The 25808-nt window shown below is 48.4% G+C and overlaps 1 protein-coding gene and 1 long non-coding RNA gene across 4 annotated transcripts in view; one reads left to right on the top strand and one right to left on the bottom strand.

The window, feature by feature from the left end:
• The window catches only part of ZCCHC4 (zinc finger CCHC-type containing 4), a 939775-nt gene that overhangs the window by 78349 nt on the left and 835618 nt on the right, over positions 1-25808 (top strand). For 2 of the 3 annotated variants that reach the window (XM_069631857.1, XM_069631859.1), the window contains one exon: positions 15564-15646. In XM_069631857.1, the coding sequence (XP_069487958.1) occupies positions 15564-15646 (83 nt within the window). Of the gene's footprint in view, positions 1-14044; positions 14168-15563; positions 15647-25808 lie in introns of all 3 variants that reach the window. The other variant, XM_069631858.1, reaches the window with a different exon arrangement.
• LOC138516604 (uncharacterized) overlaps positions 1-25808 on the bottom strand; it is a 126587-nt gene that overhangs the window by 21938 nt on the left and 78841 nt on the right. The gene's annotated exons all lie outside the window — the stretch shown is intronic.

The raw sequence follows: 25808 nt of genomic DNA, 5'->3' as shown, positions 1-25808 counted from the left end.
TTGGAAAGACATCCTTTGGATAGCCGAATATGCCTACAATAACTCTGTCCATTCGGGAACTGGGAAAACCCCGTTTTTTCTTTTGTACGGCAGTCACCCTCGAACCTCGGAGTTGGATCCCCTCCAAGATCTTGAAACACCAGCAGTAGACTACCTGCATTCTACAATCACCCAAGCCTTTAAGGAAGCTGTTTCTCACCTTCAAAGGGCTAAAGAACAATACAAGAAAGGAGCAGATCAACATCGGAAGGAAGCCCCTCAATATCAAGTAGGGGATCAAGTCTGGTTATCCACCAAATATCTACCTCTAAAAGGGCCACGCACATTCAACCCAAGATACCTTGGTCCCTATTCCATCACTACAATAGTAAACCCAGTAGCGGTCAAGTTGGACTTGCCCCCGCACATGAAGATACATCCGGTCTTCCACGTCTCTCTATTAAAACCCGTGCAACCTCAAACCCGACTAACCAAATCTCCAAAACCTATCCTAGTTGATGGAGAACTCGAGTTTGAAGTCAAAAGCATTCTGGACTCCAAGATCTCCAAATCTAAACTATTCTACCTAATTGACTGGAAAGGCTACGGCCCCCAAGAGAGATCCTGGGAACCTGCTGAATATGTCCACGCTCCTCGCCTAATCAAAAGATTTCACCAAACATTTCCTGACAAGCCAAAACCCCCGGAGAAGCCCAGTTTGGGAGGGGCCTTGAGGGGGGGGTACTGTCATGATCTCTGCTTCCAAAAGGTCAGGGTTTTCCCAACTCCCTTGGAAGCAGATCCATAACCCAGGTTCCGAGTGCCAACCAGTCCCAATTGGGACCTTTTGGACCCAGTCCTGGCGCCAGTGGCACCAGGCTCATAAATATGCCCAGTCCCAGCGCTGGAAGCGCCGGGCTCATAATGCTTGGGTGGACTTACCTGCAGCAGACCATGCTGCTTACTTGCCTGCCAGTTGAGTCTCTGATCCTCTTCTGTTTGGAACTACTTTTCCTGTTGGGTGGGGCAGGAGCCACTCCCTAGATTCAGAACACTGGAACTCTTCTGGAAAGCAGGAACTCTTTTCTTACCTAGGCGTGGCTGTGGAAGGAGACACCTAGGCACTACAGGAGGCTATTTAAACCACACCCGATGGATGAATCTTGCCTTGCGTTATTCTGCATTCTCAGCAGCAGAACGCTCATCGTGTCTTCTGCATCTGATCCTGGGCCTAAGGAAAAAGGCTTACCATTCTGAATCCAGTCTTCAGCAACACCTATAAAGACAAGAAAGAACAGGTTAGCATTACGGTCTTCAGTGACAGCTCTTCACTTACCTGGTCCATCGGCTGTCACCAACGCCTCGCGCTGCATTCCGGCATCTGAAAGACAAAGGCTTACCTACTCTTCGTGTGCTCCGGAGGTCTTCACACTGCATTCCGGCATTTGAAAGACAAAAGCTTACCAACTCTTCGCATGCTCCGGAGGCCTTCGGCGCTGCATCCCGCATCTGAAAGACAAAACAAGGTGCGTTTAAAGACATTGGGGAACTTTAATACTCACGTGCCATTACTCCTTTCCACATCTAACCCAGTGGGTATTCCGGCACCCTGCAGCCGCCCCGAACTTGTACCTTCAAAATAAAAAGACAGTTAGAGTGCATCGTGAAGCAGGCAACAAGCGCTTACTTACGTGCTTCCAGGCGCTTCTATTCATCACACGGGCTCCACCTTCAACTCACTTCAGCCCGCCATCCGCCATCGCCGGAACCCTGCAAAACAAGAGACATCATTACTAAAGACATTAGAATTACTCGAAACTTACCGTTCGTGCAGTAAACGACGGACAGCAGTCCTCTGAAGTCAAGAGGCCTGCTCCCCTTATCCAGTGAAGAAACTGGTTACAGCACCCTGCCTCGAGGCAGATGGAGAGCACGGCGTTCACTTACCTAAGGTGAGAGCGTTAACCTTTGGGGTTCTACAGGAGAAGAGAAAGGGAAGAAGAGAGAGACATTCAATAACCCAGTTCATTAATCCCACATTTTCTATCTGCAGACATCTTACCCTTCGAGCCAGACATACAGTGCACAGAGGTCCAGCCCAAAGAGCCAGCCGTGTGTTACACATCACCTTTGAAGATACGGTGTACGCCCAGTCAAGACCGGCGCCTCTACGGGAATCAGGTGAGCGTTACAGAGTCGACATGGAAGTGTGTAAGTGCGCATGGCCCCGAGTATTCCAACTAGCAAGGTTCAAGGATGATGAGGATAAAGTAGTTGGTGGTTAGGACGAGTAGATCAAGGAAGATGTCGGACAGTTAGGAATTTTTTTCCCCAAACCTTGATAGATGTTCACTTTCGGCTTTGAAGATGATGTCGAATGCGAGGAAGATTCTGGATCTAGGGCTAAGAGAAAACCCAATTCGAACAGTTGCATTTTGCAGCGCCAGATTGAGTTCCAGACTACAGCCGAAGGGATGCGAAGCCTGACCATAGAAGAACAAGTGTCAGAAACAAATTCTATCTGATCTATGTCGTGGGTGGTGATAGCATTCAGATCCTCGATATCTCCAAATATGTTCAAAACACTTGCATGGTTTAGATCATATTTGTGAAAGTTACCATCTCGACATTTAAGAATGAAAGAATGGAAAAGAGGTTGTGATGATAATGATGATTTAGAAAAGATCTTAGTAGTCGAACTTTGGATAGGCCATTTTGGGGGTGGAGCCACTGGGATCATTCTGAGAGATGAGCGTAAGATGTTTTCTTCATCTTGCATTGTGAGCACTGTCGAGCTTTGTGTGGAAAGCTCAGAGTCCTCATGACCCATCTGTATTGGGCCTAATCGTGAAGCTAGATAAGCATCAACACTGGCTTTTAGGTCAGATAATGCAGACGCGGCGGGAGTAGGAGTCTGAAGCAAAGTTGAACCAGAAGATTGTCGATCAAAGGCGCAGCCTGGAAGCTTTTCGTTTGAGTTTGCGTAACAGGAGCTGAAAACAGATATCCTGGAAGATGGTAGGAGAGAGGACTCTGTGGGCATCTGCAGATTGCACAAGCGTGAAGCTAAATAAGCGTCAATACTTGCTTTGTAATCAAAGCGAGTGTCAATGGTAGGTGGGAAGGTAGGAACGATGGGAAAATTAGAGGAGATCTGAGGTAGGCTGGTTTGTGATTGTGACAATGGTGTCAGGACAACTGACTAATGAGGTAGTTCATGATGTTCAAGGGATTGAACCAGCTGACTAAGTGGGGAAAGAGACACTGGATGAGTGACTGGGATCGAAGAAGCTGAACTTGCAGTACAGACTGGTGGTTCCATGTTAGTGGGAGCAAGAGAGGGTTGCAATTGAGGAGCCACAAGGGGAAAGACGGAGGGTACAGTAGAAGCGGAGGACTGCCCTAGAGCTTTGAAAAAGGCTGTGAAGGTATATTTGGAGTGTTTTAAAGCAGTCAGGTTTTTGTTTTTTTAGCTGTCAGACGAGTTCTTCGGTTTAAAAGCTTGAAAATGGGAATCACATTTGGTTCTGTGGTGGTTACAGAAGAAGAGTCTGAAACAGGTTGTTTGGAGCAGATAGAGAAGGAGGGCATTTGAGAACGAATGTCTGAGGTTGAGGTTGGCAGGAGATGAGAACTGGTTCAGAAGGTAAGACAGGAGCAGGTGTAAGTGCAGGTATGGGGATGTGAAGAGCAGGTAGAGACGGGGCAGTTGGAAAAGACTCAGGAGCAACAGCAGAATGGATTAGTGAGAAATGGGCAGGGTCGCTGGGAGCATTCTGAGAGATTGGCACTGATGGTAGAGGGGGAGCAACAGTGGGTCTAATTATGCCTGGGATGGAAGGAAGATGGCTCGTCACAGGAACAATGAAACAGTCTAAAGATGGTTGATCGAGCTCCGGCACGTACTCATCAATGGGATCAGGTGGATTAATGGTTTGTGCTTGTGAATGGATGGATGGGAAATTGGTGGTGGGAGAAGAACCGTATGCATGCAGCCATTTGGCTAGGTCTTCAAACAAAGCAGATTGGTTCGAAAGCTTGTGATCTGTGGTATCATAAAGTTTGCTCATGATTGAGATTGCAAGGTTGATAGAAGTGAGGGCAGCTTGAATGAATGCAAGTTGTTGGGGCAAAGCAGCAGAGGATGGTGTTTGTGGAGCTCTTGGAGTGGGCATGGCAAATGAGTCAATGAGCGAAGATGAACAGATAACTGAGGAGTGGGTAGAAATCTCGGCAGGAATTTCTTCATGTGTTTCCTCAATATTTGATGAAATGGATGTCGAACTTGAAGAAGCATGAATGGAAATATTTGAAACATCGGGCTGTAAAGAGGGAAACTTGATTGGAGAAAGCCGTGCCTTTGTGTGGAGGCTGTGCATGAGGATTGACTGAATTAAGCATTGTGATATCAGACAATGGATGAGTGTTCATGCGCACCTGGGGGGATTGATGATCAAATGGAGAATTATTGACAGTGGAGGAAAGAGCATTGGGTTTTGGGTTTTTTGAGATTGAGGGTTGACTCAAGTGCGGCCTTTGAGGTGCTTCGCTGGGGGCTGGCGGGAATGGGAACTTTGGTAGGTATTATTGGGCAAGTAATGCGGGGTGCTAGGGAGGGAGTCAGCGCGATGGCTGAGAAGAATCTTGGAGAATGGACTGGCACTTGGTGACATGCAGTGAGGTTGAGGAGACCACAAGCATTATTGGGCATGTTTGTGGTAAGTTTATAGGTGTGAAACACCATTCAGCAGTTATCACAAGAAATAACAATATTTGTAATGCTAAAAGTTGGACAATAACCTTAAAAACGCAACAGCAACATTTTTGGTATAATATTTTTTATTGTTTTTTGGACATAAACAAACACGGCACCAAGAGGTAGCCGACATTTAGTCATTACACATAATTCTTTAAACATTTAAACATTTAAACATACAGGTATTCATCTCATCTCGGCATTTGGATTAGATTTACATATAGTACAGCAGTGCTACATCTAGAGTTACTTGATAGCGTTTCAGTAGCTCAAAATAGTTCGTTGTACGGCACTCAGTGTCTCTTGTCTATTCTTAGCTTGCCCTCAATTGTCCTCCCATTTACTCCATACCTTGGCCACTTTCTCTGGACATCCTCTTGTGGTGTACACCCTCGATTCCATCGGGATGCACATGTCCACGTCGGCCACCCATTTGGCGTATTGTGGTGGCGTGGGCGAGCCCCACAGTTGAGCTATGTTTTTCTTCGAAAGACTCGTGGTTGTTGCAAACATGAGCTTTTCGTATCTGGATAGTTCTATATCCGAGTATATTCCCAGTATCAGGAGTTTGGGGTCCATCGGTATATCACGGTTAAGTACTGTTGTGAGCCTATCACAGCATTGTTGCCAGAAGTCCTGTATCTTCGGGCATTCCCACAGGATGTGGAAGAAGGTTCCTTTCAGACGGTGACATCTTAAGCAGTTCTGATCCATCGCTCTTCCCCATTGATGCAAGGCCTCTCTAGGATAGTAAATCCTATGTAGGATTTTTAGTTGCACCAGTCTGATTCTAGCTGAGATTGCTGATTCTCGGGGGTGCATCAGTGCCAATGTCCAGTCCTCTGCCTGTATTTGCCCCACATCCCTTTCCCATTTTTCTTTAAGGCCTGTGAGTTCTTTCGTGGCAAACGAGTTGATGGCATTGTACATTGTGGTTGTTACTTTGTGCCCAATTCGTTCCATCACCACGTTTCTCTCAATCGGGGTGCATTCTGGCACGTTTGTGAGATCTATTTCGCTTGAATTGAGTGCATGCCTTATTTGCAAGTAGTGGAAGTGTTCCGTGTTGGGAAGTTTGAATTCATCTTTCAGGTCTTGGAATGTCTTGATTTCACCATCTTGTATCAGATCTTCTAGTGTTTTTATCCCCGCCTCCTCCCAGGATGTCCATTTGGGAATGCCTGTAAGTTCCGGGAGGTGCTTATTCCACCATAAGGGTTGCTTCAGTGTGAGCTTTCCCTCCCATCCCAGGTGTTTATGTGCATCTGTCCAAACCTGCGTTTTCTGAGCCATCATTGTGGGTGTGACTTGTCGGGTTTTCTTTTGGTATAGACTTTCTTGTGGGGTGACTCCATGGTTCGTTCGGGCGTCTGCTCTGTTGTGTGGCATCATTGGGTCAGCGTGCAGGCTATCGTCCACCACCGACATTTGGGCAGCCCAGTAATACGTCTGCAGGTGTGGCAGTCCAATTCCTCCCTCCCACACTGAGCGCTGAAGGGTTCCGAGAGCAATTCGTGGGTGGCCCCCTCCCCAGAGGAGTTTCCTAAGTGTTCCATTTATTTTGTGAAATTCTATTTGGGGTATGTGTATTGGTGTATTCTGCAAGGCGTATAGAAACCGGGGTAGGGCCAGCATCTTGAATAAAGCAGCTCTTCCCAGTAGGGTGAGCGGGAGGGCCATCCAGTGCCTGACATCATTTACAAATCTATCTCTTACTGGGTGTAGGTTTCGTCCTATATACTGTTTTAGGTCAGTTGAGATTTGTATCCCCAGATATCGGAACTGCTCGTTCTCTATCTTGTACGGGCTAGCAGTTAAGGCCACTGTATCAATACCCTTTATTGGAAAGATCAGAGATTTATCATAGTTTACTTTTAACCCACTAAAGGTTCCATATGTGCTTAGTGTATTGGTTACAATGGGCCAGGAGACCACTGGGTCACTGAGATAAATTAGGAGATCGTCTGCATATAGGGACACCTTGTCTTCCCAGTCCTGTGCCCAGTGGAACCCTTTCCAATTTATGGACTCTCTTAACATTATCGCCAATGGTTCAATCGCAAGTGCAAACAGCATTGCTGAGAGGGGACATCCCTGCCTGGTGCCCTTCCCAAGTTTTATGGGTCGTGAGGTCCAGCCGTTGACCCTGATTTCTGCAATTGGGGCATTGTATAGGAGTTTGACCCAGTTTATGAATTGCTCTCCGAACCCCATTCTGCCCATAATTAGCCACAGGGCCTCCCAGTGGACCGAGTCGAAGGCCTTCTCAAAGTCAATGGCAAGTACTGCTAATGGGTCCTGCAGAGCGGTCGATCTTTCAATGGCGGAGTGGAGTCTACGTATATTCATTCGTGTGGATCTTTGTGGCATAAAGCCGCATTGGTCCGGATGGACCAGGGAGGTTATCACCGTTTGCAATCTGCCCGCTAGTATTTTGGCCAATATTTTAGCTTCTGTGTTGATGAGAGATATTGGGCGATACGAGCCGCATGCGTCTGGAGTTTTGCCTTCTTTGTGTATTACTACTATGCTGGCTTTTCTTAGATCTGGCGGAAGGATACCTTTCTCCTTTGCCTGCAGGAACATTTTGAGCATGTGTGGCGCTATGTTTCCGGTGCCAATTTTCTTCCAGATTTCCACTGGGAGGCCATCCGGCCCCGGAGTTTTCCCATTCTGTAGCTGTGAAATGGCTGTCGTCAGCTCCTCCTCTGTTATTGCAGCTTCCAGATCCAGCCTCTGGGTTTCATTTAGAGCTGGGATGGTCACTGAGTCCAGAATGGTGGCGTCCGGCAAAGTCGTCGGTGGGGTATATAATGTTTCGTAGTAGGTTGCAAAGGCCTCCGCTATGTCTGAGTCCGTTGAGGCCCAATCATTGTTTGTGGTGTGTATCCGGCGCACTTGTAGGTGTTTCTCCTCTCTCCTCTCCAGCCATGCTAGCATCCTGCCGGCTTTATCCCCTGTTTCATATATTTTGGCTCGCACCGTTCTGTGGGCTTGTTGTGCACATGTCAGTGCCATATTATGTAGTTTCTTCTGTGCCGCCTGTAAGGTCGTGTTGTCTCTTATCGCTCCTGTGAGCGTGAAGTTTGCCTCCGCTCGTGTCACCTCTGCCTCTGCAGCTTTCACATCCTGCTGATGCGCTTTTTTGTGTGCCGTTGTCCAGCTTAGGATTTCACCCCTCAGAGTTGCCTTGTATGCTTCCCACACTATCCCTGCATCGTTCACTGTGTCTTGGTTCAATTCGAAGTATGTTGCAGTTGCTTCCTGGATTTTTTTTATCAGTTCCGGGAAGCCCAGGTAGTATGCATTCATTCGCCACGTCGGTGGAGGCCGTGGTCTCTCTGTCTCAATCAATATTGTGAGCGGGGAGTGATCTGAGATTCCTCGGGGATGGAGGGTCGCTTCTACTACTTTATGTATGTTATTACTGGGGAGGAAGAAGTAGTCCAGCCTGGACATTGACGCATGCGCACCCGAGTGGAAAGAGAACTCTTTCTCTGTTGGGTGAAGGTCTCTCCACGCATCCCTCAGGCCCAGTGCTGACGTGAAGGTAGCAAGCTTAGTTGGCAATGCCGGATTTCTGCCTCTTGTATGCGTGCGGTCTTCACTAATGTTCATGACCTCATTGAAGTCTCCGCCGATTACTAGTGTATCTGCCGGACTATTTGCTATTATTGGTATAATTTCCTCAGTTAAGGCTGTCATGAGTGTTGGAGGTGAATAGACCGCCAGTATGGCTATTGTTTGGTTCCACAATGTGCCTTGCACGAAGACATATCGTCCTCCCGGATCTTGAGTTACTTTGGTTATGTCTATCGGTGTTCTTTTGTTTATCAATATGAGCACTCCTCTCGAGCCCATAGAGAACCCCGCATGAACTGCCTTCTTATATTTTGTTCTCTTGAAGAATTGCCCGCTAGATGGGTTTCGGTGAGCAATATTATGTCTGGGTCTTGCCGGTTCACATATTGCATTATTAGTCTTCTCTTTATACTGTTTCCCATGCCATTCACATTCCACGTCATGAATGTTAGTTTTCTTGCATTATTTCTTGTTGCCGCCATCATTCCCTGGATTCAGTGTTATTTGCAGATGTGCTCTTTTTTCTTTTTTTAGTCTTCGTGTCTGCTACGGTTGCTGTAACCCTATCGTGCCAGATGTCTGATGAATACCTGTGTAACATCCAACTCCCCCTCCCTATACTCCATCCCCAACTGAAGCATCTGTCGCCCTTTGAATAAAACATCTAACCAAACTAACTAATTTTTAGTGCGTTGCGTTCTTCGGTATTGTGATACCTTGACGTGCACTAACAGTTGTGGGGGGGGTTGTGCCGTGCTGGTTTGTGGGCCGCCAGCATTCATTTATCGGTTACATTATACAGCAGGCTAAGTTTACTTAGTTTCATGCTATGTGTGTTTTCGTTATTCATTCAGCTTTCTATTCAGTCGTTTACTTCTTGTGGTATAGCGTCCATTTCTGGATGTTGTGGTCTTTCTGGTGGTTCATTTAGTCGTGGTCTATTTCTTTTTGGTTCACGGCGTTTGCGTGGATTCCAGTCCCCCTCCAGATTCCTTTCTGCCCAGGTCCATGCTTCTTTGGGGTCAGTGAAGTGTATGGTCGTGCCATTGTGATATATCTTCAGCTGAGCTGGGAACAGTAGACCATATTTCACGTTCAGTGTTAGGAGTCATTTTTTGAGAGGGTCGAAGGATTGCCTCATTTTCTGTACCTCTCTTGTGAAGTCTGGAAAGAAGCCAATCCTGGAGCCGTTGTATGTTATTTCACCCTTTGCCCTTGCCATCTGTAATATTGCATCTCGGTCCCTGTAGTTAAGGATCTTTGCTATTACTGTTCGGGGTTGTCCCCCAGGTGTCGGTTTGCCCGTCGGTACTCGGTGTGCTCTTTCTATCGAGAATAATTTTGACAGGGCTCCGGGTTCAAATAGGTCGGCAAGCCATTGTTCCAAGAAGATTTCCATGCTTCCCCCCTCAGTCTTTCCGGCAGGCCAAGAATACGAATATTGTTTCTCCTTGATCTGCCTTCTCCCTCCTCTACTCTGGTCTCCAGTACCTTAATTCGTTCCAGTGCCCTGTTCATTTGCTGGCCCATTCCTCTCAATTCATCCTCCGCAACTGATATTCGGGTCTCAGCCTCTCCAGTGCGGGATGAGAGCTTTTGTAGATCGTGGCGCAGTAGGGAGACCTCTGCGCAGATGCCATCCATTTTCACTTTCATGGACGCTCGCGAGTTGGAGATGGCATTCATCACATCCCTTAGGGATATATTCTCATCCGGGTTTTGAGTTTCTTCAGGCATGTTTGGCTCCGTTGTTTGAGCTGTGGTGGAGGTTATGTATTGCTCCATTGTACTTTGATTGGGTGCTTTCTTGGTCTTTTCTTTGCCCATTACAGCGATTATGTGTCGACTCGTTACCACCTTGCAGGGTACAGGATTTAGTGTCGCAGTTCAGAGTGTGAGATTAGTTCACTCTGTGCTGCCTGTGGTTTGTGGAGGGGTTAGTGTCCCAGCCGTGTTGTTCGTCAGTGTGGCTGTGCTTCTGTTTATTTAATATCTCACTTCAATGCATTCGACTTATCGTGGCTGGCTCGGCTCATGCAGCTATGCGTACCTCTGTCTGTTGGGGTGATGACAGGTTCGTACTGTACTCTCCTCTAGCCCCCTTGTAGTCAGACCTATTGCATTGGATTGCTTGTGGGGATTGATTCAGCTCCTAGGCTTTGGGGGCTAGTTAGGGGTATCTTGTCCAATTGTCAGGATTGCGAGGGAGTTCTATCTTTGCTTGATTCCTTATCGCTCACTGGACCTGTCTATCCAGCCCTTAAGCATGCTTCTCCCCCCTTTGCATTCCGTGTGTTTCTGCTTGGGTTTGCCAACTCCGTTAGGCGCCTTCTCACCTGGTGGTTTTGGGGCGTTTATGGAGGCTCTCTGTTGTAGGTGTGGGCTCACCCTTCCCCTCTCCCCCCCATGCGACAGTTCTTATTTACTTGTTTTTGTGGTTAGGCGAGCGGTGGGGGGGGGGTTTTCTTTGCCGCTGGTTTGTCGTCCGCACCGATAACTGATGCGTACTCCCCGCCTCCCTCTCTCCTTACCGCCTCGGTTGTGTTCACGTCGGCTGTTGTTCAGCGGGCGCTCAACGTTATACGGAGCGCCCGCGGGTACTTGTTTCCTTCGTGGAGCGGAGGTCGGGGGACTGCGTCACAGCCCGCCGTCAGGGGTAGCCTTTCCCTCTCGGAGTCGTCCTCGAACTCCGTCCTCACCCTCCGGTTGTGATGCGTGGCGGGGAGATCAGCGCGCACCCGTCCGATGCGATCAGCCCTGTGCCTGGTCACCCGTGCCTTTCATCCGCTCTGTCTGCTCCCAAGGTTATTAGTTCCTTCTTCGGACGCCCGGTGGCCGCCTTTCCGAAAGTGGCGTGCAGCGGAGGAGTCAGTTCACATTTACCACTGCCGAACTCAGAGGCGTTCACCTCAACGCCAGAGTTCCGTTGTGTCGCCTCCACTCTGCCGGCCTCGGAAAGTGTCAGGATGTGCGGCGTTTCTTCCCTCTCGGCGCCCAGTGGCCATCTTGAATCTGTTTCAATGCCGGTCGCTGTATTTTACCCAGACAGATTTCCCTGGATCTCTCCGCCGATTCCCTTTCCAATTACAGCGATCTGTAGCCGCGGATTCGCGCTTCTGGTAGGTGTCGTTTTATGCTTCCCTACTCATGGTTTTCATCAGGATTTTGCAGGATTCTGCTGGCGGCCCGGGAGCAGTGAGAAATCACGTCTCCATGCCGTGCCCGCTGGCCACACCCCCGCAACAGCAACATTTTTGCTCATTAAGCAAATAACAAAGATGATTAACGAAAAAATAAATAATAAAATTTACGGGAAAAGATAAAAATCAGACAAAACAATTAATATCAAATATAAACAAGCAAGTCATAAAAGAAAAAAGCAGTAAACAGTGAGTAAGATGTACCAAACGGACCGCAGAGACTGCAGCTAATGCGGGTAAGCGGTACTTGAGCCGGTACTTGCCTGTGTGCGCGCGCTGTGCGCGTGCGCGAGCAATATGTAGTTGACAATCTACCATAGGCTAAGAACAAGAGCCAATCCCTGCAAAACAAAGGCGGGATTGCGAGTGGAAATGTCAATCACTGTTGATGCAATGGTAAACGCTGAAAGAACGCTGAAAGCACGTTGAATGAACGCTTTCTTTTGATGCAAACAGGTCCAGAGAAACTCCAGCAGCGTAGCAGCGTAGCAGGGAGACAAGCGGGAAAGCAGTACTTGCCTGTTTGTCTTGTTTGATATCTAACAACGATTCATATGTGCTGTATGTCAATTTTTGTCTTTCGAAAGTGGTCGTAAGACTGTGAACGAATGCTGGGTAAGACTCGACCATCAGACTTGTGTTGATCACCAAAAGGGTGGGCCATGCCAATGCGCCCCCAGACATGTTCCAATCTTGGCCCTGTCAGTCGTGAATGTGGTTTCATGAAACAAAAAATGCATAGTGCATGCATCTAGGAACTCCTTGAGATTTTGGGGTGTACCGTCTAATTTCCCACAGGTAAAACCCCCCAGAAGGGGTTCCGTCAATACCACATCTCTCTAAGATTGGCATTTTCTGGTTTAAGGGTTTGTACTTGGGCAGACAGAGACTGTACTACAGTCATAAGTTCTTGTAACTGCTCCATGTCCAATGCCTTTTGGTGTTGCCAGCTCTCAAATACTTGACCGTTGGCTATTAATCCTTCTTCCTCACCTGATGACCCTTGGTCGGTATGTTCACGTGATGTCTTAGCAGTAGTCTTCTTCTTTTTCTTTGTGCGTTCCTGCAGCTTTTTGTTGAAGAAGTAAGGATGTTCCTCTCTAGCCGCCAGAGTGATTCCTGGAGGGACTCAGAAACAACACCCTGGCGGACTGGAGGAGCGTCCTCCGAACAGGGAAAAGGCCTGAAGGCTGAAGCAACCCTGTTTGTGGAAATCATAGTAGGAACTCTGGAGAGTAGTCACTGAGGCACTGTGTAGAGGTAGGGAGAGCAGACAGGAGGACTGAGCCAGAGGAAGAGAAGAAAATCACAGAGGTTGACAGAAGGTAAAAAGGCAAGGCAGAGTGGCAAAGCACCGAAAGGGAAAACAGCGTCTTTGTCATGGTGCATGCTCCCAAACATCTGGAGCTGGCAGGCCTACCCCAGTTACTGGCACCCATAAGGGCTTATAAAGCCCCAAAAGGATATCCTAGGACTTCCTGTACTCAGTCCTGGCGCCGTTGGTGCCAGGCTCATAATATTTCATTTGGTGGGAAACTGCATGGGACTACTTGCAGCCCAGCCTAATGGGCTGAGCCATCTAGCCTACTCTGGGTGTGGCTGAGGGACTACTTTACCTGAGATTGCAGGATGAGGCTGGAGGGACTATTTTACCTGGAACTACTCACAAGGCTATTTAAACCACACCCTACAGACAGAACACGCTTCCCGTTAGTCTGCACTCCTGCAGCGTAATGCTCACCGTGTCTGCTTAGCTCCAGTACCCGAACCTCAGCAGCCATGCCTGTCAGCAGCCATGCCTGTCCTGGAATCACGATCCATCGGCACCTGAGAAGAAGAGAAAGAAAAGAACAGGAATTGGTACAGCAGTTGAGGCCTTACCTGAAGCCGAACGGCCATGCCTTCAGCTGCTCTCCGGCTCGCTGCACCTGCAGAAAAGAAAGCATTTGCAAGAATAGCCGATACTCGCCCGGAGACTGCTTTCCTCTGGGATTTCTTTGAAGCGGTTCATCCAATCGCCGCTCCAGAGCCGCGCTGCACCTGCATTGCAGAAAAGGAAGGAAAACCGCAGGTTAGTCGCGCATGAGAAAGAAACCATTATTAAAGACATTCAGCGCCACGCACTCGCGCTATACTCACCCGCAGGAAATCTGCTCAGCATTGTAGGAAGAGGAAAATCTTCATCAGCAAACCGCTCAAGACCGCGCCTGAAAGAAAAGAGAAACAAAAGTCAAAACTTGGGCAATAAAGACATTAAGCAACTATACCAGGCATCTATTGGCATAGAGACTTACCGGCTGAGTCAAGTATTTCAAGACTCCGCTACAACCCCGCAGAATCAGTGAAGGAACTCGATCCAGGGAAAGATTGAACATATTGCGCCCCTGCTAGAGATCACAGGACTTAGGGTCCACCATTAAAAAACCCAAGGTGAGGCTGAAGCAGAGAGGGGGCATTAGGAGGCTACGGGAGGTGGGAACCAAACCTGTTCCTCACGGCTGGCTAATATCTTATTTCGGCATTTTAGGCAAACGCTTCCTGTGAAGTGACAGTGAGGGAGAAGTCGCGTGCAAGCCTCATCAATCGGCCCGTGTAACACCAGTGCAGACATCATTCGTGCAGCTTCATGCAACGCCCCAGTGGAGACCAGGTGAGCGTGACAGTCTTACCCAAAGAAGCGAGTCCAAGAGCCTCTGTTGCAGAGTGAATAAGAATGGTGCCATCTTGGATACAACAACTAGACCGGCACAAGAGACAATGTGATGGCTGCTAGCGTCTCTGCCATCGGTGCCATAACAACCACCGAGTGGTTGTGACAGTGCCTTACTCCTTTCCCTCCTTTTGCTCCTTCCCTCCTTCATTACTTTCACTCTCCTCCTGAATGTTCTGCTCCCCCTTATTATAAGCTCCAACCTCCTCATGAATGTACTCCTCTTCCTCTTGATGTTACCTACCGCCTCTGTGCGTACCTTAGTCCTTTCCCTCCTTTTGCTCCTTCCCTTCTTCTTTAGCTTTATCTCCAGCCTTTCAGCTGTTCATTCCACCATTTGCTCTCCACCTCACTCCTTCTCTCCCTCATTCTGACCTCCTCTCGCAACCACATTCTTCCTGCTATGCCCCAATCTCCTTGTTTTTTCAAACTTGACTAAACATCTTTTTACAACACCTACTTTAATCTCACTAACCTTGCATGAGATATAGAGGTTTGTCTTTGCCCCCCTGGGAACACCCATGTTTAACAATGCTCTTGCATGGGCTATCATTATGGTTTGGATCCAGTTAGTTTAACTTAGTTTGTTTGCGTTGCAGGTTTTCTGCCACCCGGGTAGCCCGGCCCCTTGGTTTACAGACATGCAGCCCAAGCCTTAATCAAGGGCAGCCAAATCCTGGGACTTCACTCTGCGCATGCCGGTAGTGGTTTTGTTTCCATAGTGCTCTGCAGTTCACGTCAGTGCAAGTATTGTACTTTGGGGAATGTAGCTTATTAGAACACCGGTGTCCTGGTGCGCATTGGACTGGTCTACTGCATGACAGCAGGGACCACTTTATTTAGAACAGACTATGTTTTTTACCGGGTCTGGCATTCTTGGGGCACCTATTGTCCCTCCAGTTCCAGGGTAGGTAATATTTACCTCCACGTCTTCCCTGGGCCACCACATCTTTCTCTGACCTCTTCTGGACTTCTGGGTGTACCCACCAAGCCCCTTCGGACTCCCCTGTTCTATTGACATGCATTAGCTTGTGTCCATTGGTTCTGACAGTAGACTGTTGGGACAACGTTTTGAGATGTGCCCTTTTTTCCACATGTGTAGCTCTGGTGCCGGAGGTGCCACTTTCTTGGGTACCCTGGGAGTCGGGAAGCAGACTTAATCACACATAGTAGATGAATAGCCACACCTTCCTCATTTTTCCATATTCTAGAAAATCACTCTTGGCCATTATTCAGTAAACCTCATAGGACACTGCTAAGTATAGCCCTCTTTTGTTTGCAAGCACATAATTGTTGTATGGAAATGTATCTATCTGAATGTTATGTTTTCTTTCAGGTCTCCGAAGCTACACTTTTGGCACGAAAAGAACATAACCAGAGTTATCAGCCACCGCTGACCCACAAACAGTACATGGAAAGGTGAATCTGTTTTTTTCATTACGTATTATTTATATTAAGCAGGTAGTTCTCCTGCAAAAACTAGATCTTAATTGCATGCATCTCTTGGGGAGGAGACTAGAGAGTGGGTGAAAACTGTGGGGAAGCACCGTGTAGTATAAAAACATGCTTCGTCAAAAAGTTTTGTAGTCTCTTTTCACTCTGCCATTGCTGTGGAAAAACCTTGGGAAAGAGAAGACAAGTACAGAAGTCTTTTGAAAATAATATCTATGAAATGTCCTAAGTTTGCATGTGATGTCTATTGAAATGGGTGAAAATAAATTACCACAAGTACAAGTGATCCAAAAAACGGGTGAGACACAGGCTGGAGTACAAGTTAACATGTGCTTGGTCTTTTAACTGTGCTAGAATTATCATCTCAGTGTCTGGTAGTGCTTCCTGCTAAGGAGGAGCCAGAACATGCACCAATTTCCCCAAAGTAACTAAAATATCCTCTAGAAAGTAAACTATTGTCTAGAAACGGTAGTGCATTTATTGCAGGATCTGTTTAACGCACATACATGTATTCTCTTTTTGGCAAACACTTTAATATTGCTACATATGAAACTTAGATGCATGACTGCTGTTATGTTTTTGCATTGGTGGATGCTTTTTAATTTGGTTTACATTTTTTTTTTTTACTGTGTTTATTTTAAACCCGAGCAGAGTGGCATCAATGTAATTTTTAACATTACATGTTACAAAGCTTGCAGTAAACCCCACTTTCTTCCCTCCACCCCCTCCCTGAATCCCCGCCATATTCAAAGCTTTAGTCCTACGTGGCTCATGCTTCCGCCTCGGACCCCACCCCCTCCCAGTCCTGGAAACTCCCGGCGCTAGAGGGCTTATGGGTCAGCACCGGGAATTTCCTATCATAATCCAGGAATGGAGCCCACATGTCCTGGATACGATTTAGTAGTCCGGCTCTGGCCGCGGTTACCTTTTGTGCGATCAGAATGTCCCACATTTTCCCCCACCACAGAGGCATGAGGGGTCGTCAGTAGATTTCCAAGTGCGAGCGACCACAAACCTCACCGCCAGCAAGCACTGGGTCAGTAGTTTGGCTCTTTTCCCGGACCTTGGGTAGCTGCCTGGGACCGGCGACCCCAGGAGAATGGGTTCAGGCTCCAGTGGGATTACTACTTTGGTGATGTTTTTGATGTTGGTTAGGCAGTGTTTCCAAAAGAGTTGTACCTTTGGACATGACCACCACATGTGAAAAAAGAAACCTGGTTGACCACAAAGTCTCCAACAAGCGGGATCTAGAGCTCAATTCATGTGATGGAGCCGTAGAAGGGGGTAATACCAGCGCAGCAAAAGTTTGTATGCGCACTCCCTATTGGTAATGCAGGAGGACGATGAGTGTGACTGTGTCCATATGTCTACCCAGTTTTGGTCCTCCACAGAGTGTCCCAGGTCTGCCTCCCATTGCGCCATGCATCGCGTTCTGGAGGCAAGAAAGTCACCCAGGAAACACTTATAATAGAGCAGAGATCCTACCTTGGGCCGGGAGTTCTTTTAGAGTCAATTCAAGAGGGGTGGGGGCTTGTGTTGCTGCCTGGAGGGTTTGAGGGTGGGAGCACCAGTGGCGGAGCTGGATGTATGAGAATCTGTCCGTTTCCTCAAGCCAAAATGTTTCCTTACATTGTTCGAAGGTACAGGGGAAGCCTCCCACAAAGAGCTGGCCAAATGAATCGAGACCTCCCGCAATCCAATTTCTGAAGTTTTGGGGGTTATCTCTGGGGGAGAATGGTGGGTTGTTAAAAACCGGGGAGGAGGGGCCCAAGCCCCTCGGAATCCCCTTGCACCACAGGGCCCAGTCCCAGACGCCTAGGGTGTGCTTTGTGGACCACAGTAGGTTGTTCCATTGCCGCCTCAGTGGCATGTGGAAGAAAGCGCAGGGGGAGAGACAGACGGGATTGTTCTAGTTCTACCCACCTAGGGCGTCCGGCGGTCATAAGCCAAGAAGGGTGTGCGCCAGTTGTGCCGTTATCGGGGACTCCAAGCCCACCTAGCCTTGCACTACCCAACATGGTTTTCAGGGGAATCCTAGGTTTTTTGCCTCTCCAGATAAATCAGAGCATTTTAGTTTGTATCCCTAGGAGAGCAGGTGGTGGGATTGTGACGGGTAAGGAAGAGCAGGCGTTCAAAAATCTGGGGCGGAGATTCGTTTTACAAGCAGTGATACGCCCCATTAATGAGATTTCCTGTGATGCCCACCTCTTCAGATCACTCTCTAGCTCCCGAAAAAGCGGGGGGAAATTTGCACGATATAATTCTTTTGGGTCTGCAGGCACTTGGCCCCCTAAGTAAGGAATTGCCTTCCTTTCCCATTGGATAGGACATAGTGGGATTAGGGATTCACGATCAGCTGGGGACAGGCCAGTTCCCAAGGCAACCGATTATTTGAAGTTAATAGGGAAACCCTTGACCTTCCCATAGCTATCTGTTTCAGCAAGGGCGTGCCTCAATGAAGAGTTAGTCTCCAAGATGGTAAGCAGAACATTGAACGCATAGAAGGCTATTTTATATTGGGAAGGGCCAACCTGGAGACCCCTGATGTCGTTATTCAGTCTCATTCTTTGGGCAAAGGGTTCCATAATCAGTGCGAAAAGCAATTGAGATAGCGGGCACCCCTGCCAAGTCCCGCAGGCTAGGGGGATTGGGTTGGAAAGGGTGCCATTGATCCTGAGAAGGGTTTTTCGGGGATTGGTAATTGGCCAGGACCATCCTCTGAAACGCTGGCCCGAAACGGAAAGCTTCAAGCGTATGAAGCATGAAGGCCCAGTCTACTCTGTCAAACACCTTTGTAGCGTCAAGGGCCATCAATACCAGTTTCCGAGATTCCTGGGAGACGAGGTCAATCAGGTCTAAAGCGTTGCGAATGTTGTCCCCTGTGGATCTGTTTTTTTTAAAAAAAACTTTATTTATTGATTGTGGTACACAATATTGAAACAACATGACATTCCATACATATCTATAACAGAGACGTTCAGTTCAAGTTCATAACATAATATAGAGCGTTACAGGTCTGACGTATTTCCGGGTCCTGTCGGGCTACCGCTGGTCGAGTCCATTTCACATAGATACACTCTGAACGGGGCCCAGATGTCCTTTGGTTTACTAGTGTTCGGGAGTGACATTACATAGTGTTCCTCGCACTCATTAACATACATTAGCTCTTTGAGGAAATGATTTACGTGTGGTGCCTGTGCACTCTTCCACTTTTGCAGAATGCACTTCTTGACCACTGCACACGTGATATTAAAGAGCCTTCTGGTTACCTCAGATCGCTTTCCTATATCCCGAGAAGATATTTTTGTGGTGTGAGGTCTGCCGGAACCTGTGTGACCTCTTCCAGGATTTTCGCCACCTCCCCCCAGAATCCGCATATGTGTAGGCAGCTCCAGTACATGTGGAACGAGTCAGCCTGTTCAGCCCTGCACTTCTGACATCTACCGGGGCAGTTTTGTGTGAATTTCGCAATTCTTTGGGGGTTGTAATGTAACTTGTTCAACACCCTAAATTGGATCAACCGGAGGCCTGCATTCATGGATACCCTCTTGGTCAGTTCATAGTACCTCTCCCAGGATCTGTCTGTTATTGTAGTACCCAGGTCTGTTTCCCAGGAGGTCTTCATCATGTTTACCGTCGGAGTGTTGGCCTGTATAGCCGTATAAAGTCCTGAGACACTGGTTTCTGGCCGGTTGGACAGAGCCTCGAGGCATGGGTGCGGTGGGGGCTCGTCTGGGAACAGTGGCCATCTAGCCTTAAAGGCCATTCTCATTCTGTGATATTGTAATATCTTCAACTGGTCTCTCCCCATCCCCATTTTGAACTCTTCTAATGTTATAAATCTGCCGTTGGGGAAAATGTCTTTGATTTTAAATTCTCCCTCCGGGTCCCATGTTTTCTGTACATCTGGATCGTATGTGGGTGCTATACCGGGGAAGTTCCAGAACGGGGCCTCCGAATAATATGGTGTCTCCAATCCAAGCCTACGGTAGATCTTGGACCATGCATGTACTGTTGTACTGACTGGATCAAATGGACATTCATCTTTGTGTTTATCTTCAAAGATGACGGACCTTATGTCGGTTGGGTGTGCTGCGTTTTTCTCTAAGCAGATGTGAGGTATCTTGTTCATCGTACCAGTGTCTGACAAACTAGGCCTGTCCCACCAGCTAATACAATTCGAAGTCTGGGGCTGCAATGCCACCTTTATTGTAGGGTTCCACAATTTTTTCCCATTTCATTCTGGCGGCCCCCCGCACCAAACAAACTCTACCGCCATGGATCTGAGAGTGTCAAAGAACTGTCTACCAGGCCATATCGGGGTATTAGTAAATATATGTAATAGCTTTGGTAAAATAACCATTTTCAGTATAGCGACCCAGCTGATAAGCGAAATGGGAAGCTTAGCCAATAAGCGGAGTTTAGTGGAAATCGTACTTAATAATGAGTCATGGTTGTTAGAGTATAGGGATACTTTGTCCCCCGACACAATAATACCCAGGTATCTTATCTTAATAGGAGACCACTGTAGGCCGTGTGTGTTGTTCGGACATCTAGTGGCAGGGGTCAAGGGAAAGATTTCAGATTTGGAGCAGTTGGTTCTATAACCTGAGTATTCTGCAAACTCGTGTACAGTTTCCATTGCTGGCACCAGGTGTACGACCTGCTCTCGGATGTATAACAGAGTATCATCTGCGTATAGTGATATTGACTGGGTTAGGCCAGCCATCTTTATACCCCTCTGTCCCTGATGTTCCCTAATTGCTGCTGCAAACTGTTCCATTGTAAGGGCGAACAGTATGGGGGAGAACGGGCAACCCTGTCTCGTACCCCTTCCCAGCCCAAACCATTCAGACATGGTGCGATTAGTCAGTACCCTGGCTCCCAGGTTAGTGTATAATAGCCTCATGCATTTTAGAAAGTATGGGCCTAGTCCAAATTTCTCAAGTACCATAAATCGGTACATCCACGACACCGAATCGAATGCCTTTTTGGCATCCAGGGATACGGCTACTGCCTGGGCTTCGGGTTTAATCTGGGCCATGAAACCGAACAGCCTTCGAAGATTTAGTGCCGTTGACCTGGTGGGAATAAACCCACATTGGTCTGTATGCACCAACATGGACACGTTGGGTAGGAGTCTCGTGGCCAGATATTTTGCAATTATTTTTGCATCGCAATTTAATAAGGATAGGGGCCGGTAAGAGGACATCTCATTCGGCGGACGCCTGGGCTTGAGGAGCACCGTTATTATGGCCTCTCTCATGGATGTTGGAAGTGTTCCTAACTCCATGGCCTCCTCCCACACAGACAGTAATACCGGGGCCAGTTCCTCATTGAGCTCCTTATATAACTCTGCTCCCAATCCTTCTGAGCCTTTCCGTTAGCTAATGATTTTATTGCTTCCTTTATCTCGTCAATCGTTGGGGGCTGGTCCAGAAGCAATCTATGCTCTATAGGCAATGTCGGGAGTGTGATTTTGTCTAGATATTCTCTGGTGTCAGTGGCTGATTTCAGGTCATGATTAGCATATAATTCTGTATAGAAATGGTTGAATTCTCTATTTATGTCCTCCTCCCTTGTGGTTACTGTGCCGTCCCCCGCTATTATGCTGCAGATTGGTGTGTGATGTCTCTCGGCCTTTAGCAGGTTGGCCAGGGTGTGACCCGCCTTGTTCCCTTCGCCATATCGGCGTGCTCTGATTGGAGTTGCCATATATAGTAGCTCCCTGGTAGCTAATCTATTGAACTCTTGCAGGTTGCTATTGATGTCTGACAGGGTGTGGTCTTCATGCGCGGCTGTATATTGCGTTTCTAGCTCTCCCAACCGTTTCTCCACTTCCGCCAGTTCCACCCTGACAGACCTCAACAGACCCATGGATTTGGAAATCAGGATTCCTCTCACCCATACCTTGAAGGTCTCCCATAGGGTTGCATATCTATTGACTGAGCCCTTTTTGGTTTCAAGGAAGTTTTCTAACTCAGTATGTAGTGTTTCTGCTACCGCTGGGTCCTTAAGGATGTCAGATGGCATCATCCATCTTCTGACCGGGGATTTCAGGTTTCCTAATGTCATATCTAAAAGGATGGGGGAGTGGTCCGATGGGGTACGGGGAAGTATGTCACTATTATCAATTTGGTTCATAAGAGATGCAGACATATTTGTATAGAAATCAGGGTCGTCCACATTTGGACCATATGTATTCACCAATATTAGTTCTTCCCCTGCAATACTGCCCCACACTATAACATAGCGGCCCTGGGAGTCTATTTTACTTTTTCCAAATTGAAAACCAACGGAGGGGTGGATCAGGGTGAGTACTCCTCTTGCCTGTGAAGAGTATTCAGTGTAGTTTCTATGCTGCCCCCACCCTCTCAAGAGCTCAGCATTAACCCTCTGGAGTGCGTGCGTTTCTTGTAACATGATTATCTGGGGGTGGTGTCTGGTGACATAAGTTCCCACCCTGTTCAACTTAGCACGGTTGTTCAGACCACGGAAGTTTTAGCTTTAGCCCTTGAGCTGTCACATTAGGGTGAGCCATATCTGTATACCCTCAATATGTCTCATGTTTTACTGTTAGTCAGGTGTGTTCCATGTGCTGCGACACACCCACAATTTGTAACTTGTAGGACTCCTCCAACTGAGTCCCAGAACCTCAACACCCCCCTCACCCCCCATTCCCACATTGCTCAACGGAGCTGAACATCCTGTAACATTTTGGGCCCCCACCCACATCATCTCCCCCAACTTGACGATGCTGCCCTTCAATTTTCATTCCCTTGAAATGGTGGAGCTTTCCTGAGGGTCGCCTGTTGTAGCCATCTGGCTGGCCCCCCACGGAGGCTCACGGCTTGATTAACCATAAGTCTTTGTTCAGGCCGTCCATGCTAGTGTACTTTTATTCTTGTGGCGGTAGGTAGCTGGCGTGTTTTTGTCAGTCTGCAGAGTCTCGTCTCTCATCTCTCGGTTGTGGTCTCACATTTTGGTCAATCGCCCGATTTCCAGGAGGCAACGGGATGGAAGCTTCCATATATGCCATAGCTTCTGTGGGGTTCTCGGAGAAGTGAGCTCTTCCCCCGTGTTGTAGTCTCATTTTCGCCGGGAAGATGAGAGCATAGGGTACATTGCGCATCCGCAGCTGTTTTTTAACCATTTCATAGGATCTCCTTTGTGTTTGTATATTAGCTGAGAAGTCCGGGTATATGTGGATTCTATTTTGATTGTGATGTAAAGTACCTTTCTCCCTGGATAATCGAAGTATAGTATCTCAGTCCCTGTAGTTAAGGAGACGTGCGATTATGGTGCGAGGGGGAGCTCCTGGTTTCGGAGGTGGTGCTAGGGTTCGGTGGGCCCTTTCAATTAGAAAGTGTTCCGAAAAGGAGTTGGCTCCTAGGATATCTTTCAACCGATTTTCCACTTGTCTCTCCATGGGTCCCTTACCAAAGGTCTCAGAAACCCCAACGATCCGGATGTTGTTCCTCCGGGATCTCGATTCGAGGTCTTCACACTTGTTTTGAGTTTTATGCAGTTCCGTTTTAAGGTGGGCTATATCGTGGCTTTGTTGTGAAATCGTATCCTCGTTCGAGCTTATCCTGTTTTCTGCCTCCGTGATACACGTGCTCTCTTTTTCATGCTCGTGCTTTCAGGGATCCGATTGTCGCCACTATATCATCCAACTTTACATTCACTGCCATGAGCCCATTCTGCACCAGTGTTGCCAGGTGATCTAGTGGATCTCCCTCCTGCCTATCAGGTATCTGTGGTGCCTCCCCGCCGCCCCATGTGGCTGCGAGCTGGCGAAGGTATCCATCGGGCCGCTCTTTTTCCCTCCTGTGCCCTTCTTCTCGTTGCGGCCCATGTGTTGTGTCTTGCAGTTGAGGGTGGACTGTGTTCTCCCACGTATTACCACCAAACGCAATGTTGTACAGTAGAAGATGGGGGGGGGGGGAGTGTTTCCCTTCACGCCCGCTCCTAGCTCAGGATATTTTGCACGAGCACCATGAGCGGCCCTGTCAGTCCTTTAGTGGCCAGATCCCCCCCGACTTATCTCCACGCCTGTTCGAATGATTGCCGTGTTGAAGCTTTTAGTAGCGTTTCTAGAGCAGTAGGGATATCGCCTGCGGGGGCTATCTGGTCGTGTCTGTTTTATTTAGGATGCGTTAGGGTTGCGGGCAGTTGTTCCGCACCTGAGGCTTTATATTGATTCCACCAAAGCCTATCGGGGTTCAGCTTGGTGTGCTGCCTGGGATATCAGTTTCAATATATAATGTAGGCCGTTTCTACCGTGTGTTGAAGGGTGCACCTTCCCGGGCGTTTTACGCATTGACCAGACCCCCTCCCCAGGCCTCGTCTCACTTACTTGGTATGCGGGGGGTGACGCCCTCCCCGCGTGTCTCTGACTTCGGGCCGCTCTTTGCCGTGGAACTTCGGACAGGGGCCGTGTAGAGATGCGGCCATGGAGGCTGGCCCCGCCGACGGCCGCCGCGCCTCCAGCTGCGCTCCCGGCGGGGGAGCGGCACCCGTCCTCTGGATTTCTTCTCCCCTGCTTCTCTCCTTCTCCCGTCACCTTCTGCAGGTCTCGAGCGGTGTCAGCCTATGTCGCTGTATTCGCTCGAGGGCGGGATGGCCACTCGGCGTCCTTTTCCGGCCCTAGGGTGTCGCAGGCACTGTGGCGCCCCTCCCCCCAGCACAGCCCGCAGCTGACGTTCTCATGGAGCCGCCAGGCAGCCACGCAGAGGCCTCCCAGCCGCCAGGAGTTTCGGAGGCAATATCTCGACGGTCCAACCACGGATTTACACCATTTTTTCCCCGGGTCGTGCCTTTAACCTTCCTCCACCGAATTTCAGCTTTTTTTGCGTGTCTGGAACGGTGCTGGAAGGATATATATATAGTATAAGGATTGCTTTCGAGCCGGAGCTCTCCCTTCATGCAGCCATGCTCGATGTGCGCAACAGCGCCCCCTCCCCTGTGGATCTGTTTTTAATGAAGCCGGTTTGATCAGGGTGAACTAGGTTGGGTAGGATGGATGTCAAGCAGTTGGCAAGGATTTTAGAGTTTCTTCTCCGCACGGGTGCCACCCTCTATCAGGGCCAGCAACCAGAGTTCCGGGGAATAAGTTTGTGGCAAGGGTAGCATCACACTCAGTGCCGCCTCTATACTGGACCAGAAGGGTCTAATGCGGGGGCAAGACAAAACGACATGCAAGAAGTCTGCATCCGTGCTCCCGCACCGCCTGCATGCGGAAGATCTCCCAGGGAAGAACCTGCTAAGGGTGGCGGGGGAGTAGTAGGCCTGATGGATGAATTTGAACTGGATCAGTCTATATAGGAAATTCAAGGATATATGCCGGGTTTGTATGCTGATTGCCCTCCATTGATTCTCACTCAAAGGCTCTCCGAGGGTGGATCCCCATATGTGCTCATATCTACGATTACCACATTTTCTCCCTGCCCTGATCAATTTATAAATAGTAGACACATGTTTACCAGGTGACTGTGGCTGTATAATAAGGCTCAGGGCCGGATGATGGGAAGGAGCTCGGGGAAATTCCGGCCTCATATCTTTAAGTGTACCCCGAAGCCTGTAGTAATGAAGTAAAGACACCGCATTATGCACACCTCTGGATTTAAGTTCCTCCCAGGTCACCATCTGATAATTATGAACCAAATCGCAGAGAGACTGTACCCCCAGTCCCCAAAAAAAGTTCCTTAAAGGATTTTTCGTGTGTGAGTGGGACCCCAACTATGTTGTAGATCGGGAAACGGCTGGTATCAGGAAGTGGACTCGAGCAACTGGCAAATATTATCCCAGGCTTTACATGTCACTGCTAGTGGTTGGACCTCCCCCTTCGGGGTCGGATCTCTGTGGCCCCACAACAGCCCCATGAGTGCGTTGGGAGAGGTGATTGCTGACGCAAGATGGTTGTGAGGGGTATCAGGACTCGGAGAACTCCAACCGGCAATGTATTGTGCCTGTGCTGCGAGGTAATATAAGAACATATCAGGGCATTCTAAACCACCCTGGTCATATGGCTGGGCGAGATTTTCATACGATACCCTAGGTTGTTTACCAGCCCAGACTAATTTCATCGTAATCTTACTAACAGGAACCCAGAAACGTAACAGAGGCC

The sequence above is a fragment of the Ambystoma mexicanum genome, chromosome 6q (assembly GCF_040938575.1).
Source record: "Ambystoma mexicanum isolate Mex_15411 chromosome 6q, UKY_AmexF1_1, whole genome shotgun sequence".
NCBI lineage: Eukaryota > Metazoa > Chordata > Amphibia > Caudata > Ambystomatidae > Ambystoma > Ambystoma mexicanum.
Note: the sequence above shows the minus strand (reverse complement) of the source record. Positions and strands in the feature narration are given on the sequence as shown.